Source organism: Macrosteles quadrilineatus, unplaced genomic scaffold (assembly GCF_028750875.1).
Source record: "Macrosteles quadrilineatus isolate MER2022 unplaced genomic scaffold, UCM_ALF_1.0 Scaffold_7__1_contigs__length_78375512, whole genome shotgun sequence".
Classification (NCBI taxonomy): Eukaryota; Metazoa; Arthropoda; class Insecta; order Hemiptera; family Cicadellidae; genus Macrosteles; species Macrosteles quadrilineatus.
This window is the reverse complement of record NW_026542600.1, coordinates 58,501,640-58,516,939: the sequence shown is the minus strand read 5'-3', so window position 1 is coordinate 58,516,939 and position 15,300 is coordinate 58,501,640. Positions and strand designations below refer to the sequence as shown.

Here is a 15,300-nt window from a genome sequence, read left to right as displayed (position 1 = left end):
AGTTCATCTAGAATGTTTCAACACATATACTTGGATAGGCAAAGTAGTATTGATACTTGTATTTGGTTTTTAGTTCAAAACAATCGATTTCTGCGACCTAGGTTTCAGCACGACATTACGCTATCATTAGGCGGTCCAGTTCGAATTGTTGAGTCCATTGGACGCTGTTAAGTTAAAACTACACACAGTTGAAACAGGCAGATAGAACACACACAGACATGAAAGTGCACTTTTTGGATGGTATGACAATTTGGCTCCCTGTATTTTGGGGACAGCTTACAAAATTTAAATGCAGAGCCCCCATCGAGTAACATGTCAATTTAAAGTCCTTTTTAAAAGAAGAATATCAACCCAGTATGTCATTTGAAAATGCTTATAAAGTACATTTACAAGATTTTGTTGGGGCTGTAAAAGTTCAAGCAAATGTAATGTAATATGGATGAATGGTCACTAAAATACTACCAAATGCAGGCACACGGTTGCATGTGTCGCACCATTGGCTCAAAAATAATTGCGCCTCCTTTCCCCTTCCTTGCCGGAGAATTACATAGGTGCTCTTGCACCTATGGGTCCGTGCTCAATGGGCCCATTTACTGAAGCGACCCTGACCAAATGTCCAGTCAAAACTAGATATTATTTTGCAGTATTTCCCAACCATGTGACTAGTGATTAGAAAATAAACTTTTAATTCTTATATTAATAGAACTTAAAGGAAACTCTATGAGATACATTCTTTTAATTTCCAAAACCATTAGTTTTCACAACGCAGTATGAGTGCCAAGAGTCCAAAAATCACTCCAACCCCTCCTCCGATGATGAGGATGACCCATCTACCCCAGTCCGAGAGAGAGTAAAGAGGATGCATCATAGACGCTAACTCAGGAGTTAAGATGGCGTATTGATCCACCCAATACATAGGGAAGTAAGTTGTTGTCACATTATGGAAAAAACTGGAACAAAAATGTGTATATTTGTCTATTTAATTTTATTTTCAGTGATATGAACTAAAACATGATTTCAGGTACTATAGAAACTACTAACTGTTTTCAGAACAGTACGATCTTGAAAATCAGACATTTGCCAGTCTGACAGGAATGATAATCCATCAAGTGAAGATCTTACTTTAGATGTAAATGTAGACTTTAACCCTGTTGCTAGGCGGGGAAATTATTTCTGTACAGTACAGCAGCATAAAACTCTTTTAGATTTTTTAAATGTGTAGAGTTTTTATTACTAATAATAAATCATTTTTGTTTCAATCTAGTCTACATGCAGCATTGTATGTAAGCTAAAACTCTTAAAAATATATATTTTTTTATATCATTAAAGCAATATCATTGTTTCTTAAATCTTCATAAAATCGTGTAAATTTTTTTTTGCTTTTGATTAGGGGTGGTTAACATTATACACTTGGTATGCTGAAAAACTTGTAGGTCACATATTTGTTGGATTATTAATATCTACTTGTACTTGACTTATCAGGCAGAACAAAGTTGTATTTAACATAGAGATTGTATTTAAATTGAACAAATATATTGTAGTGTGAATATCCTCCGGATTGTGAAGAATAACTAGTAATAATGGTTTAAATACCTGATTCAAGCAATCCAATTGTTGTGTTCACAACTAGTTTCGATCTTCTATGAGATCACCATCAGTTGAGTACAAGGATGCTTACTTCATATTATGAAGGTCGTCATGATTAAAAGTTTTTGACACATTCACATGAACGAACACAAACTCATAGTAGAGCGCACACACATATGATGATTTCTAGACTCAACTCTTGCATTAATAACATTGGTCCACTCGTCGTGTTTACAATTTTATTTTATCGGCTGTATGTGTGTATGTGCCGTGTTTGTGTTTGATTATGTGTATGTGTCAAAAACCTTTAATCATGACGACCTTCATATGAAGTATCCTTGTACTCACCTGATGATGATCTCTTAGAAGATCGAAACTAGTTGTGAACACAACAATTGGATTGACTGAATCGGGTATTTAAACCATTACCAAAAAAAAAACAAAAAAAAAAAACTATTACCTTATTAGTGAGCAAATACGTTTTTAATAAGGTTGATGGAGATTCAATGCTTTTTAATATCTCTATGAATGTTCCTCAGGAATTGATGCTTATCAAAATATAGTAAGAGATGCTTACTATTACTAAGCTAAAACTAAAAAAAATAGCACTGTTCAAAACTGAATATTTACGTCATGTTAGGGATTGGCTCCAGTAGTATGTTTGTCTGTAATCGAACCCTGACAACCATTGGAACAGAGGTAAGCTGAAAATAAATAATTCCTGTATAGGTTATTAATGAACAACTTCTTGATCAGCATTGTACGTGTTATTAAATTTACGGAAATTAAATAAAGATACGTCTTATAACACTTAAAACATATATTTACGCTTACTTACAAGACGGTAAATATACAAAAGATTTTAAGTGGTGATCGATTTTGATTGGAGTGTCCAATCGAAATCGATCACCACTTACCATCTTTTGTATATTTACCGTCTTGTGAGTAACAGTTTAAGCGTAAATATATGTTTTAGGTGCTATAAGACGTATCTTTATTTACTTTCCGTAGGTTATTAATGTTATTAGCAAAACAAAGAATTTGAAAGTTAGGTGAAATTTAGCGATAAGTGTGAGAAGAAATAAGAAGAAATAAAGGCGTCCCAAAAAAACCAAAAATAAAAAGGAAAACTTTGAATCTAAATATTAGATTTTTTTAAAGAGGTTTATAGCGTCTTTTACCTTGCATTTGCCTATCCACATGGGCCACATAGGCCTGTGCAGGGGTGAGCTGGTACAGTAAAAGGGTGAACTGTACTGACAAAAAATAGTGGCATAGTGACCAGGATCTAAACCGCTGGCGGCGATCTTTGTAGCGCTCTTTTAATATGGCGGTTTCGCTTTTTATAAGGTTCTATATTCATTGGACAAACTAACAAATTTTTATAAGATTGTCTCATTTTGGACCCCAAACAAAATTAATTCAATTATTGTGCGTAAAAACAATAGATCACCACATACAGTACTGTATATCATTGACTATAGTTTAAAGAGACAACAATAACTTACATTAGCCAGTGACATGAAGAAAGAGTGTTTATTTTCATCAGGATTCAATCCTGTCACTGCTTCTCCATAACTTGGGTCTGCATTCAGGAAATGTGGCAGTGAAATGAACAGAGGTGCTTGTTTACATGCTGATATGTCTCTGACACCTGAAACGTTTAGAGTTTTACTTCAAATGAAACTAGTTAAATTAAAGTACCATGAAGATCTAGATTCAATGACAAAAACTCCTATTCATTCTACTGTTTTCTGAATGTATCATCCTGAATAATCCATCATAAATGTTTGCTTTTCGTTTGATTGAAATAAAAATTAAGCATAGGTATTGTCTTTAGACCATGAAAAATACAGCATTTTCAGAAATACTTTTCTTATTTATTTGTTATATTTTGATTACTCTTACAGTATTCATTCATAAACATCATTTTAATTTGATAGGTGCAGAGAGGAAGGTGGGATTGTAATCTTTAGGTCACGGCACTATCATTTTATTTTAAAATGTTCAGGGATGTTGCAATTATTAAGTGGTGGGAATCGAACCGATACCCCAGGGCGGAAGTACAGTACTCTTTAGACATTAAACCTGGTGTGATTAAATACACTGTTTATGCCATCCAATTTTTTTCTCTGATATCTAGATATAAAACACACCAACTTACCTGGGAGAGGGCAGTTTTTACGTGGACAGTAGCAGGTATCAGAGTTGTCAAACATTGACGAAGTTGCTTGGTATTGCACGCCGGGTAAATCATTTAGCATAACTGGCTCCTGGAAGTCCAATGTGTATGTCCTGAAAAATGTGTCAACATTTACTACTAACTGTATTGTTACAAAGGGATACAAAACTTCCCTTCATGTGAAGTAGCAGGAAATCACATCACGGTTTAGCAAACCTGTAGAGGGGTAAGGAGGTGTGACGATTATTTTTATGATAAGATTCCAAAAACAACAGAGGATACTTGTTTTTTATAAGTATTGTAATTTGTCTCCTTTTGTTTAGTTAGCTATGAGTATTGAATTCATTCACTGACTAAGTTATAATTTTAGATGTATCATAACATTGCAGACATTGTCGATAATTTGTAAAAATTGAAAATAAAATAAGGAGTATTTTATTTCATTTCAATGAATAAGTATCATTAAAAAGAAATAAGGTTACTATTGAATAAATGGAATATCACTGACGGATTCAATTTCAAAGCTTCAATATTCTTTGATTGTAAATTAAAATGCAAGAAAATTGAGCTTTGCTTACTTAATAATTAATTGGGTGATTATTAACATGATTGTATCGATATGCAAAATTGATACTGAATTTAGTATTTGAATTTGTAGCTTGTTATTAGGAAGTAAGGTAATTGAGTAGAGTTTAGTTTGAATATTAAAAATAAATACTCTCTCAATAAGTACTCTCTAGAAGGTTATTTTAAGAATAAATATTATGAGTGATGTATTTTAGAACACTTTTGAGCCAGTTACTCATCAAAATTAGCTGTACTAGAATAACCTCTTTAGTAGAAGTTTATCTATTATATGACACTCTTCTTGTACAAAATGAATAACGATATTTAGAATTTGAATTGAAATAGAGAATGTGTTGCTCAAGAGAGTGAACTTGAGTAGAACGGAAGTGTGTTGCTTTGTCAGCACATTCCATCCTGTGAGAGAGTTGTGAATGCAACAAAAAATGTGCTCATTACTATCTTGTGTTTTCAGAAAACATGTTGTGCGCTTATAATAACTACCTGGCTATTGCATTTTATGCATTGCATTTTATTTTATTGCATTTTATTTTATTGCATACAAATGCCTATTGCATTTTGTTTGGTTTGATTTGCACTTACAAGAATGGAAAAAATAGTTTTTAGTAGAAGATGTATACAACTAGACGCCTAAGAATTGCACAGATTTGGAGCCAAAACTAAATTTCTAATTGCTGAATTCAATTTCAAGGATTACCATAAGCAGGTATGTAAGCCATATTAATCAATGATCAGGTAGACTAGGTACACTAACCTTAGCTATTTCTAGAAGTTTACCATACAACTGTAGGCCTATACCATAGTCTATCACATTTATTTGTGAATCTTTGAAATAGTCTTTAAAATTAGTTTTATACAATTAAAATTAACACAAAATTGCAACACAGAATGTTGACTTACCCACAAATATCAGTATTGAAGAGAGACATATTGTATTGTTTGTATGTTGACAAAGGCAAGACGTTCCCTATTGTAGATTTTACTTTCCCGCACTCATCTGGATAGTAATTCGTCCTGCATCAAAAGAAATATATTTTTTAAATATTATAAATACCAATCCCCTAACCAGGTAAACTATACCACAGACAAGTAAGATAAAGAGGACACATTCAATGGTACACTTAAAGGCTGTGCTCTACCTGTCTGGCGCGCGCAAATGCAAGGGTTTTGGTTCTTACTGTTTGTAGCCCCAATTGTGAACCCAATAAAAAGATCTTGGTGTCATATTTTTCGTTAAATATTTTTGTAGGTCCGGCGCTTTTTAAAATCTAGATATTTTTAAAAATTTTGGGCTAAAAGATTGGTAAAAATGTAAAAAAATGTGTTCCTATCATAAGTTTTAAGGCATACAAATAGTTTTTAGAGAAAAAATAACAAACGGAGGAAGTGCAATAGATTCTAAAAAACAAGAATCTGCAGTTTGTGTTACTAAAAGGTTTAAGGATAACGATGTAATCACCCGGATTCGAAAGCTTGCAAGCGCTCTTCAAGGCACTGTTCAGTGCAATGGTATAGGAACATCGACGTTAAGAGTCCTTGGAGCCTAAACGTTCTAACTTAAAAAACAATTATAAAATCTACAAAGTAAATTTCTAATCCCACAGTATACTAGATATTAAAATTACAATCACTTTAGTATTTGAAAAAATATTTTGAGGTGGTAAATAACTCGTCAGCGGCTGTTTGAAATTATCCAAGATGGCCCCTAGCCTCCAAGGACTCTTAAGTAACATCGTACTGAGAAATCCGAGCTGAGGTAGAGCACACCCTACCTCAGTTACTAAGTTGTGTCTAGCACCAGTCGCTTGTGTCTAGTGCAAATTCTATTGGTCGTCCCCTTCCGCTCTTCTCGTCCCCCTCACCATCAGGTACTACAGCGCTCACACTGTAGGAAGAAGGAAGAGCCTGTGCACTACAACTGCTGTTGTAAACAATAGCCGTTCAGGCCCTTTTTGCTCAATACTAGTATATTTCTGCCCCAATATTCCAGAGCTATTGTGTCACAAGCATGTTTCCTCTGTGTCTTACTTCTCTTTGGCTATACAGGAACATCTTTGGAGTGTGTAAGGAAAATGTGTTTGGACACACTGCTTGGCCAAGTAAACCTAAAATAAACAGTATCAGCAATCTGGCACACACTTTCTCCTGTTTGCTTGTCAACAAACCTTACAAAAAAACAATTTCCATTTAACTGTTTCCAGTTATCAGCAAATTTAAACCTTCCATAGAGGTGTAAGCTGAAAAAGGAAACCAGTCAACACAAACTTTTGCATTACATCTTACATTTTTTTGCAAACTATGGTCACTCAAACTTAAAAGAGATGTCATCATTTCATAATATAAACTTACAAAACAATTTTCATGCATTATGGGTGTTGTTTATAATTCAATTATCAAAATTGTATAAAACACAACACAATAGAGGGGGAGATGTCAGCCTAGAAGTAGAAATACTTGTGACAGCACTCGACTTAAGATGGCTGCCGATATCTGACAAAGATAGACCAAACGGTAGTCAAAGCAATGGTCAAGGTTTGAAATGATTGGTTAGTTACACAACAAAAATAAAAATTGGAGAAGAATAGAAATTTGCTATGGGAAATTTGGCAGACAAAAAAGAAGAGGACTGGGTCACAAGACTCAAAACGAGGACGACACCAAGGCTGGATTGAGTAGGTCCCCTTATGATTCCTCATCATCTTTACCTTGCAGACAATCTTGGGTGGGGGTGGGGGGACTAATGGAATGGAGTGTGAAGGGTAGAACGGAATCAATGTCGGTGCCTTTCTAGCTCGTGCAAAATTGTGATTGCAGGTCCCTGGTTTACGCTAATTATACACCATGGTTTAGCATGGTGGATTTGAGCATGAATTAGTACAATCTTGTTGAGTTTAGTAAAAGGCTTCAAGCATAAACTAGAAGTGTGATAGACTCTGACAGCTGATGGTTTACGGACAAATAAAGGTTTGGTACTCCCCTTTGTTGTTTACTTGAATAGGTGTACCACGAATCTCATACCGTAAAATTTAGAAAGTTTTAGCAGAAATTCTCAGTAATGTTGGAAAGTAATTAAATTATTTGTAGCCTACATTCAAGATTTGTTGTATACTAGCATTATCTTCTACTGATTCATCAGGTAACAGAGCTGTATAACCAAACTTTCTTAAGTAGAAAACCATTTGATTTCAATTACAACTTTAAAACTTAGTTTGAAGCATGGGATACAAAGACCAGTTTTAGCGTTTTTCAGAGTTGAATATGCTTCAATACTGATCAGCAAGGTTAAAGTACCACCTAATTTTTGTGTAGGGGTCGATAGGCCACAAAAAAGAAGAGAAACACAATCGGATGAACATTCATAGAGACGACAAAAAGGTCCACCGTCGAAGATCATCTTCAGGGAGGCTACAAAACTTAACCATCCCATATATCCTACGGGCCGTATAAGACCATGCATACGTGGTAGGGAGGGATAGGAAATAAAGGTTATATGTCAACTGTTTAAAACGTTGCTATGATACACTATAGTGTAGATATATGTGTCGTCTATAAATTCAATAATGTAACTGCAAATAATCATCAGTGATGTATAGATGGTAGTCCAATTTTTTATTTATTTATAACTTTATGTCATTTTATCCTTTCACAGTATAGTTTTTGCTTTTCAAAGGTTTACATTCTTGAAATACCATAAGCTCTAATAGGTCTACGCTGCGGGGAACGATCCCAGACATAACCCTTGCATCTGAGTCCCTTTTGCCAAGGATCAGAGCCTGGAGAGTTCTGGAGGATTACACGGGCAGTGACCACCAGTACATTATTTTTGATGTCCTGGATGGTCATCAGAGACAAGTAGCCGCGTTTCGTCAAGTGCCCGTTCGATGGAATATTAAAAAATTGGACGTGGCAAAATTCAATGAAGCCATCTTACGAGGAACACCGGTGGTTCCCCCCGCAACTAGTGTGGCTCATGCAGAGGTGTTAGTTACATCCATGATGGGACTAATCGTCTCCGCTTGCGATGAGTCTATGCCTCGCGGAAGATCCCGGTGCAATAAGCGACCTGTGTACTGGTGGACTGCCGAGATTGCGGAATTGCGTCGGTCAGCATTGAGAGCCAGAAGACTTGCTACCAGGGCCAGAGAACCTGTAGACAGACGTCGTAAGTCGGATGCTTACAGAGTGGCTAGGAGGTCTCTTCGTCGAGCCATCAACCGGAGTAAACGTAGTTGCTGGGAGACATTAAGGGACGATATCGATTCCAATCCGTGGGGCTTGGGTTACAAACTGGTAACCAAGAAACTTGGCACCCGCTCTCCACCTTCCGTCATGGATGGGGCCACTATGGAGAGGATAGTCGAGTCCCTTTTCCCGGCTCACACGTTGCGCCCACTGCGGGATTTCGGAAGGGTGGATGACGTACCACTTTTCAGTCTTGGAGAGGTGGAGGCGGCCGTCCTATCCCTGAAGAACAATAAGGCTCCTGGACCCGATGGGGTACCCGGCGAAGTTCTCAAAAAGGTTTTGACTATTAACCCCTTGATCCTTTTACGCATGTACAATGCCTGCCTAGTCGAAGGAGTTTTCCCTTCGTGCTGGAAAACAGCTAGGCTTGTGCTTGTTGGGAAGGGGAAGGGAGATCCAGACCTGCCATCCTCTTACAGACCTCTGTGTATGTTGGATACGGCTGGAAAAGTCCTCGAGAAGTTGATACGTTCCCGACTGAATTCAGCCGTAGTCGCTGCGGGGGACCTGTCCCCTCGGCAGTATGGATTTAGGATGGGGCGATCTACGGTTGACGCTGTTGAAGAGGTGAAGCAAGCCGTGATGAGAGCTGAGGATTTTAACCACTACTCTCGAAGGGTTGTGCTGCTCGTCACTCTCGATGTGCGAAACGCATTTAATTCGGCGAGGTGGTGCGATATGCTGGATGCTCTGGAGAACACCTTTCACGTCCCGGCATACCTCATGCGTATCATAGAGGATTATCTCCGGTTCCGCCTCCTCTTGTATGACACTACAGAGGGCCCACGGACGATGAGTGTCACTTCCGGTGCTGCCCAAGGTTCCATACTCGGCCCGGACCTCTGGAATGTCGCGTATGACAGCCTCCTGAGGTCTGAAATGCCTGAGGAAACTGTTTTGGTTGGGTACGCGGACGACGTTGCAGTTTTGATAGCTGCACGTAGCGTTGAGCTGGCTCAGCTAAAGCTGAACCGAGTTATGCGTACTATAAACGCATGGATGACAGACCACGGTCTCTCGCTTGCTTTGAGCAAAACTGAGATCGTGATATTAACAAAAAAACGGATTGACACCATCGTGCCGTTGAGGGTAGGGGCCGTTGAAGTCCAGACCGTTCGTTCTGCCAAGTACCTTGGGATTATGGTGGACAGCAAGCTTAGCTGGCGGGATCAGATTTTCCGTACGGCGGACAAGGCCGCTAGGGTGGTCTCCTCTCTTAGCCGGTTGATGGCCAATGTCGGAGGGCCTCGGTCCAGCCGTAGAAGGCTGTTAATGTCTTCTGTCCAGTCCGTACTCTTGTACGGTGCTGAGGTGTGGGCAGACGCTCTAAATAAGGAGGTATATAGGATGCGGCTTGCCCGAGTGCAGCGTCAGGCAGCACTAAGAGTTGCATCCGCCTACCGAACAGTGTCCGAACCCGCCGTCCTGGTGGTTGCTGGAGTCATCCCCGTCAAACTTTTGGCGGCGGAGAGAAAAGCAATTTATCAGCGCCGTGGGGAGGACCAGGCACGAACAGAGGAACGCACCCGCACCTACCAGCTGTGGCAAGAGAGCTGGGAACAGGAGACTCGGGGACGCTGGACCAGGCGACTGATAAAGCAAGTCCGACCTTGGGTTAATCGGCGGTGCGGAGAGGTGGACTTCTACCTCACCCAATTTCTGACGGGTCACGGCTTTTTCCGGTCGTACCTGTTCAGGATGGGCAAAGCCGTGTCACCCGATTGCATATACTGCCCAGGCATTCCCGATGACGTGGAACATACATTTTTCCACTGCCAGCGTTGGGAAAGGCCCCGCCTGGAGGCTCAACAGTTAGTAGGACTGCTGTCGGTGGACACGGTCATACCGATGATGACGGAGGGTGAGGACAATTGGACCTGTGTGTCACATTACATCCAGGGTATTCTCCGCGCCAAGAAGCTCGACCTTGACCGGGATGCGGTGTAGGTCTTAAAGTATCCAAATGCCATAAACGGTGAGAGCCCTGAGGGCTTAGGTAACATGTTGGCCTGACTTGAAGTAATGTGACAAACAATTCCAGGTCTGTGTCCAACAGAGTAGAGGGGGTTTTTTAGTGAGTAGTCTGCGATAGATTCAGGAGTCTCACACTACAGGCTGGCTACCTGTGTGCGTAAAAGCATTTTTACCTCCTCTCCCTTAAAAAAAAAAAAAAAAAAAAAAATAGGTCTACGCTTGCCATGTTTAGTTGAGGTACATTTACTTAGTAACAGGAGTGTGTAAGGGTTTGTTTTTATATTGTTAAGTAGATTAGTTTGATTTTTAATGACTATAATATAATTACCTCGTCACAGCTCTGAAGTTTCCAGGTAATTGTATTACAGTCATCAATTCAGCTCAGGGGCTAAATCATGTCTTTTGATTTTTAATGACACATTTTGTTAGTCAACGTAACTGAATTCAAGAAGGGTAAAATCATTTCTTATTCTATTGAAACACCTTGCCTATCGATTAAATTCTCGTTAATTTTGACAGCTAACATGTTATTTATGCAAAATACTAATTTATTTTAATCATTTGGTTCTCTGTTCAAAAAAATTGTCACACTCATTTTCATCACATCTACTCAAAACTGCCTGCTGAACAAGGTGGGGACTTTGCACTATAATTCCTTTTCAGCAGAACACAACTTAGAAGCAATGAATCTTCTTGGTTCTATTCTGCAATAATTTTTCTTCCTCCAAAATACCATAAATCCCCACAGATATCCCTGGTGCCCTCCAATTAACAATACCCTGCCACTGTCAACTGACAAGAAATTCCTCTCTCCTCATATCCAGGAGTTTTCCATGTGACTTACAATCCCCACCGATCCTCCATCGTCTTTTTCCGTCAACCGCCTGGTCTAGCCTCTATGTCCATCACATAAGTCCTTTATTAACTGAGCACGTAAAATTCCTTATTTTGAATATTTGGCAAGTTAAAAGTGTTCCCCTCTCACCACAGTCATTTTTATTGAACACGATCCCGGTCCCCAGAAGCAACCCTGAAACTTCATTCTAGACTTGCCTTCACATAAAATTTCACTCAATTCATGTTTTTCTTGGTACCTATTTCATTCCTATTAATTCTGTAATAATTTATGAGTCATCAATCCATATTTCATGCCATATTCCTTTAAATTAATCTGTTTTACACAGGTTGTGTCAGAGGCAACCATTTCCAAGCAGTCTGACCACATCAACAATTTGGATACTTGTAAAATCAACTCAGCTATAGAGGAGGTGGGAAGAACAATCTCTGGCCTCATCAGAACTAAGCTCAATTGCTTAAGAGAAGAAGATGTGCTGTTGATTCAATAGGTGACTTCCTCAGCTGGTGCTGTTCTGTGGTGATAAAGACAGAACTCTACTGATGAAGATGCAATCAACTTTCAATCAGATTGAAAAGTTGGACCACAAGGACCTGGTAAGATCATCCTCGAGCTGGAGGAATCAACCTAGAATATTACCAAAATCCCTCGTACTGTTCACCCTACCCTCAACGCTTTTGATAACTCCTTGTATTGGTGCAAAATTATAATAACATTCAGACCATGCACTTAGCTGTCTTGAGTTATATTTTTCATAATAATACTTCACTACAAAAATACCTTTTTTATGATTCATTCTCTTGAAATTCTCAACTAATTGCATGAACAACCTTATTCCCTCTTCAGTGTTTCCATTTCTGTTCTTCTTAAAGACCTTACCAAACTCAATTACAAACATTCTACAATCAACTATACTTCAGCAATTTCTTTCTTTGACATTCGTAAATACTTTAACTCTCTATTGTTACCGGCTTATCCATTCCCTTTACATGGATGGTGAATATCTGTAGGCAATTTATTACTTCAATAAGAGATGCAAGCAATGGGCGCGTTCTGGGAACATGTACCGGTGCACCGGTGCAGATTAACCGGTGACTTACTCACCGGTGCCGCCCCGGGACAAGAGTCTTGGTATCCCAGAACGGTTAGTCACCGGTTTACGGTACACATCGGATTATAATTTACACATTCACCTACTATTTGCTTTATAATATTTAAATCAAACAAACAGACTTGCCCTCACAGAATAAATTATTTGAAAATCATTATTTATTATTTATTACGTAATATAACCCCCTCATTGAACAAATTTTCACTCATTACGCAACATAACCTATAAAACTAATGAACATTATTCGGTGGACCCGCCTTCTTGCCGTAGCTGCAAGCTGTTGTCAAAGAAACTGACCAATCAGAGGCCGCCAGTGTATTATGCACCGTACAATTTCTTCGGTGCATAAATCTTGCACCGGTGGAGGAAAAAGAGGAAACAGCTGTCTGCTAGGTTAACTCACCGGTCTCCCAGAACGACACATTTTTTGCACCGGTGCGGCACCGGTGCACCGGTACATGTTCCCAGAACGCGCCCAATGTTCAAATAAATACCTGCCTACTCTGTTAGCTTGGCATAACGAACCTGTACCCTCACAAGAACCTTTCTGTATTGTGAAGTTTTCTTCACTATACCGATTTATTAGCGACCATTATTATTTTGGTGATTCTAAGATCAATAATGTTTGTCTCCTACCAGGCCGGTCAGAGCCAGCCGTGTCAGAGTGCTGAGATCCATCAAACAACAAATGGGAAACCAGGCCACAATCAAAATCATGACGGTTGGCTAAGGGAGGCAGAGGCTAGACAATAAAGGGAAGATAAACAAGAGTAGAAGGAATGGACAATCGGTCAAGAGCAGGTTGTGTGAAGAGGAGTGAAAACAATGAATGGGGTGTATTGAGTTGGTCTACGTAAGTCCAGCATGTGAGGACTTATTTACCTTCTTCAGGGACCAAAGAAAAAAAACACCACCAGAAACGATCCCTAACTTATGGAGGATCACCGGAGACCACAAGACCAAATCACTTCACCTGAAGACTGCAATATTTCTAGTATGTTACTATATTATCCTGATATCTAATGAAGTTAAGAAATAGGAATCGATTGATCAATGCTTAAACAAGGGAAATACCTATGTTATAGCTTGAATGTTTAATAATATTCAATAAAAGGTTGTCTTTATCATTCACATCAGTGTATTTTCAATCCCTATCTCGGAATCTTTCATTTCCCCTCAAAGTTGAAGTTCACATAGTTTTACAAAGTTGAATCTACACAATATTCTACCCAGTTACAAATCTCAAACCATAATCCAACTTCTAATTTAACTTATTAATTCACACCATATGAGGCAGCTTCACACTATCCCTGTCAAACTTTTGGCAGCAGAGAGAAAGGCAATTTATCTGCGCCGTGGGGAGGACCTAGCACAAACAGAGGAACGCACCTGCACCTACCAGCTGTGGCAGGAGAGCTGGGAACAGGAGACATGGTGATGCTGGACCAGGCGACTGATACAGCAAGTCCAACCTGGGTTAATCGGCGGTGCGGAGAGGTGAACCCAATTTCTGACGGGTCACAGCTTTTTACGGTCGTACCTGTTTAGGATGGGCAAAGCCGTGTCACCCGATTTTATATACTGCCCAGGCATTCCTGATGACGTGGAACATACTTTTTTCCACTGCCAGCGTTGGGAAAGGCCTGGAGGCTCAACAGTTAGTAGGACTGCATACCGGTGATGACGGAGGGTGAGGACAATTGGACCTGTGTGTCACATTACATCCAGGGTATTCTCCGCGTCAAGAAGCTCGATCTTGACCGAGATGCGTTGTTGGTCATGAAGAATCAAGAATCTAAATGCCAGAAACGGTGAATAAGCCCAGAGGGCTGAGGTAACATGTTGGCCTGACTTGAAGTTATGTGACAAACAATTTACAGGTCTGTGTTCAACAAAGTTTTTTAGTTTTAGTTGGGTTTTTTTAGTGAGTAGTCTCAAATAAAATCAAATAACATTTCTGTTAAATAAAAAATCAATCATCAATCAAATATCAAATATTAATCAAATAACATTGTCTGATAAATTCAGGATCATCACACTACAGGCTGGCTACCTGGGTGTGTAAAATCATTTTTCCTACAGTCACCCGACAAAGTTGGCTTCCCTGTACTGTTTATAGTACAGAAAGCTGCTAATTGCTGCATATTTATACTTTGCCGTACGGTTTATACTTTGCCGCACGGTTTATACTTTGCCGCACGGTTTATACTTTGCCGCACATCAGGATTCCAACCAAACAACACAAAACAGCGTGGTTTTATTATGCACGTAATCCGTGTACGCTTGGAAATAGGTTGGCAACACTTAAAGATAATAATACTATGAACAGCTGATTGACTATTATAACTACGATTTAACCTGTCATTTCGTGTTTATAGTTTTGGTATTTCTGAACTTTCTGGACTTTTCTTTTAAACGTTTTTAAAACATTCCTACGGTCTTAATAAACAAGAAAATACCTTTAAAGCATTTTTTTTAGGCGCGGAAACCACTTCAAATTACAAAAACATACGGAACTATATTCTCAAAAGACGGAGCACATTTCTTGCCGAGGAAAAATAGCGGAGTGATACGGACCACGGGTACTACTTTCTCCAGGGCACCATTTGTGTAATTGTGTTGCTAGCTGAACCTAAAAACGTGTTGTATAGTGTTTGAAAGACTAATTATTTATGTTTTATAGTGACTGTAGGAAAAATATAATGTGTAACACGAGTGAAAAAGGCCTTTGCTGCACTCGAGATCATTCCGCACTCGCCT

The 15,300-nt window shown here is 39.0% G+C and overlaps 2 protein-coding genes across 2 annotated transcripts in view; one reads left to right on the top strand and one right to left on the bottom strand.

The window, feature by feature from the left end:
- Positions 1–724: 724 nt before the first annotated feature.
- Positions 725–5,365, bottom strand: LOC128999161 (protein croquemort-like). Its single transcript, XM_054425539.1, has 5 exons — positions 5,255–5,365; positions 3,752–3,882; positions 3,096–3,241; positions 2,218–2,291; positions 725–950 (listed from the first exon to the last, which is right to left on the bottom strand). The coding sequence occupies exons 1-5, from the start codon at positions 5,281–5,283 to the stop codon at positions 752–754; spliced, it is 579 nt and encodes a 192-aa protein (XP_054281514.1). The 5' UTR covers positions 5,284–5,365; the 3' UTR covers positions 725–751.
- A 3,768-nt stretch (positions 5,366–9,133) lies between these two features.
- Positions 9,134–15,300, top strand: part of LOC128999032 (DNA damage-regulated autophagy modulator protein 2-like) — a 12,204-nt gene continuing 6,037 nt past the window's right edge. Inside the window, exons 1-4 of the mRNA XM_054425389.1 lie at positions 9,134–9,166; positions 11,758–11,841; positions 11,933–12,025; positions 13,180–13,261. Of these exons, the coding sequence (XP_054281364.1) occupies positions 9,134–9,166; positions 11,758–11,841; positions 11,933–12,025; positions 13,180–13,261 (292 nt within the window). The remainder of the gene's footprint in view (positions 9,167–11,757; positions 11,842–11,932; positions 12,026–13,179; positions 13,262–15,300) is intronic.

What these genes read in the sequence shown, in the direction of transcription:
- LOC128999161 (XM_054425539.1), bottom strand. Translation starts at nt 5,283, where the DNA reads ATGTCTCTCTTCAATACTGATATTTGTGG. An exon ending in TTCAATACTGATATTTGTGG is followed by an intron (nt 3,883 to 5,254) that starts GTAAGTCAACAT and finishes CACATTTTTCAG; the next exon opens with GACATACACATTGGACTTCC. An exon ending in TCTTCATGTCACTGGCTAAT is followed by an intron (nt 2,292 to 3,095) that starts GTAAGTTATTGT and finishes ATTTATTTTCAG; the next exon opens with CTTACCTCTGTTCCAATGGT.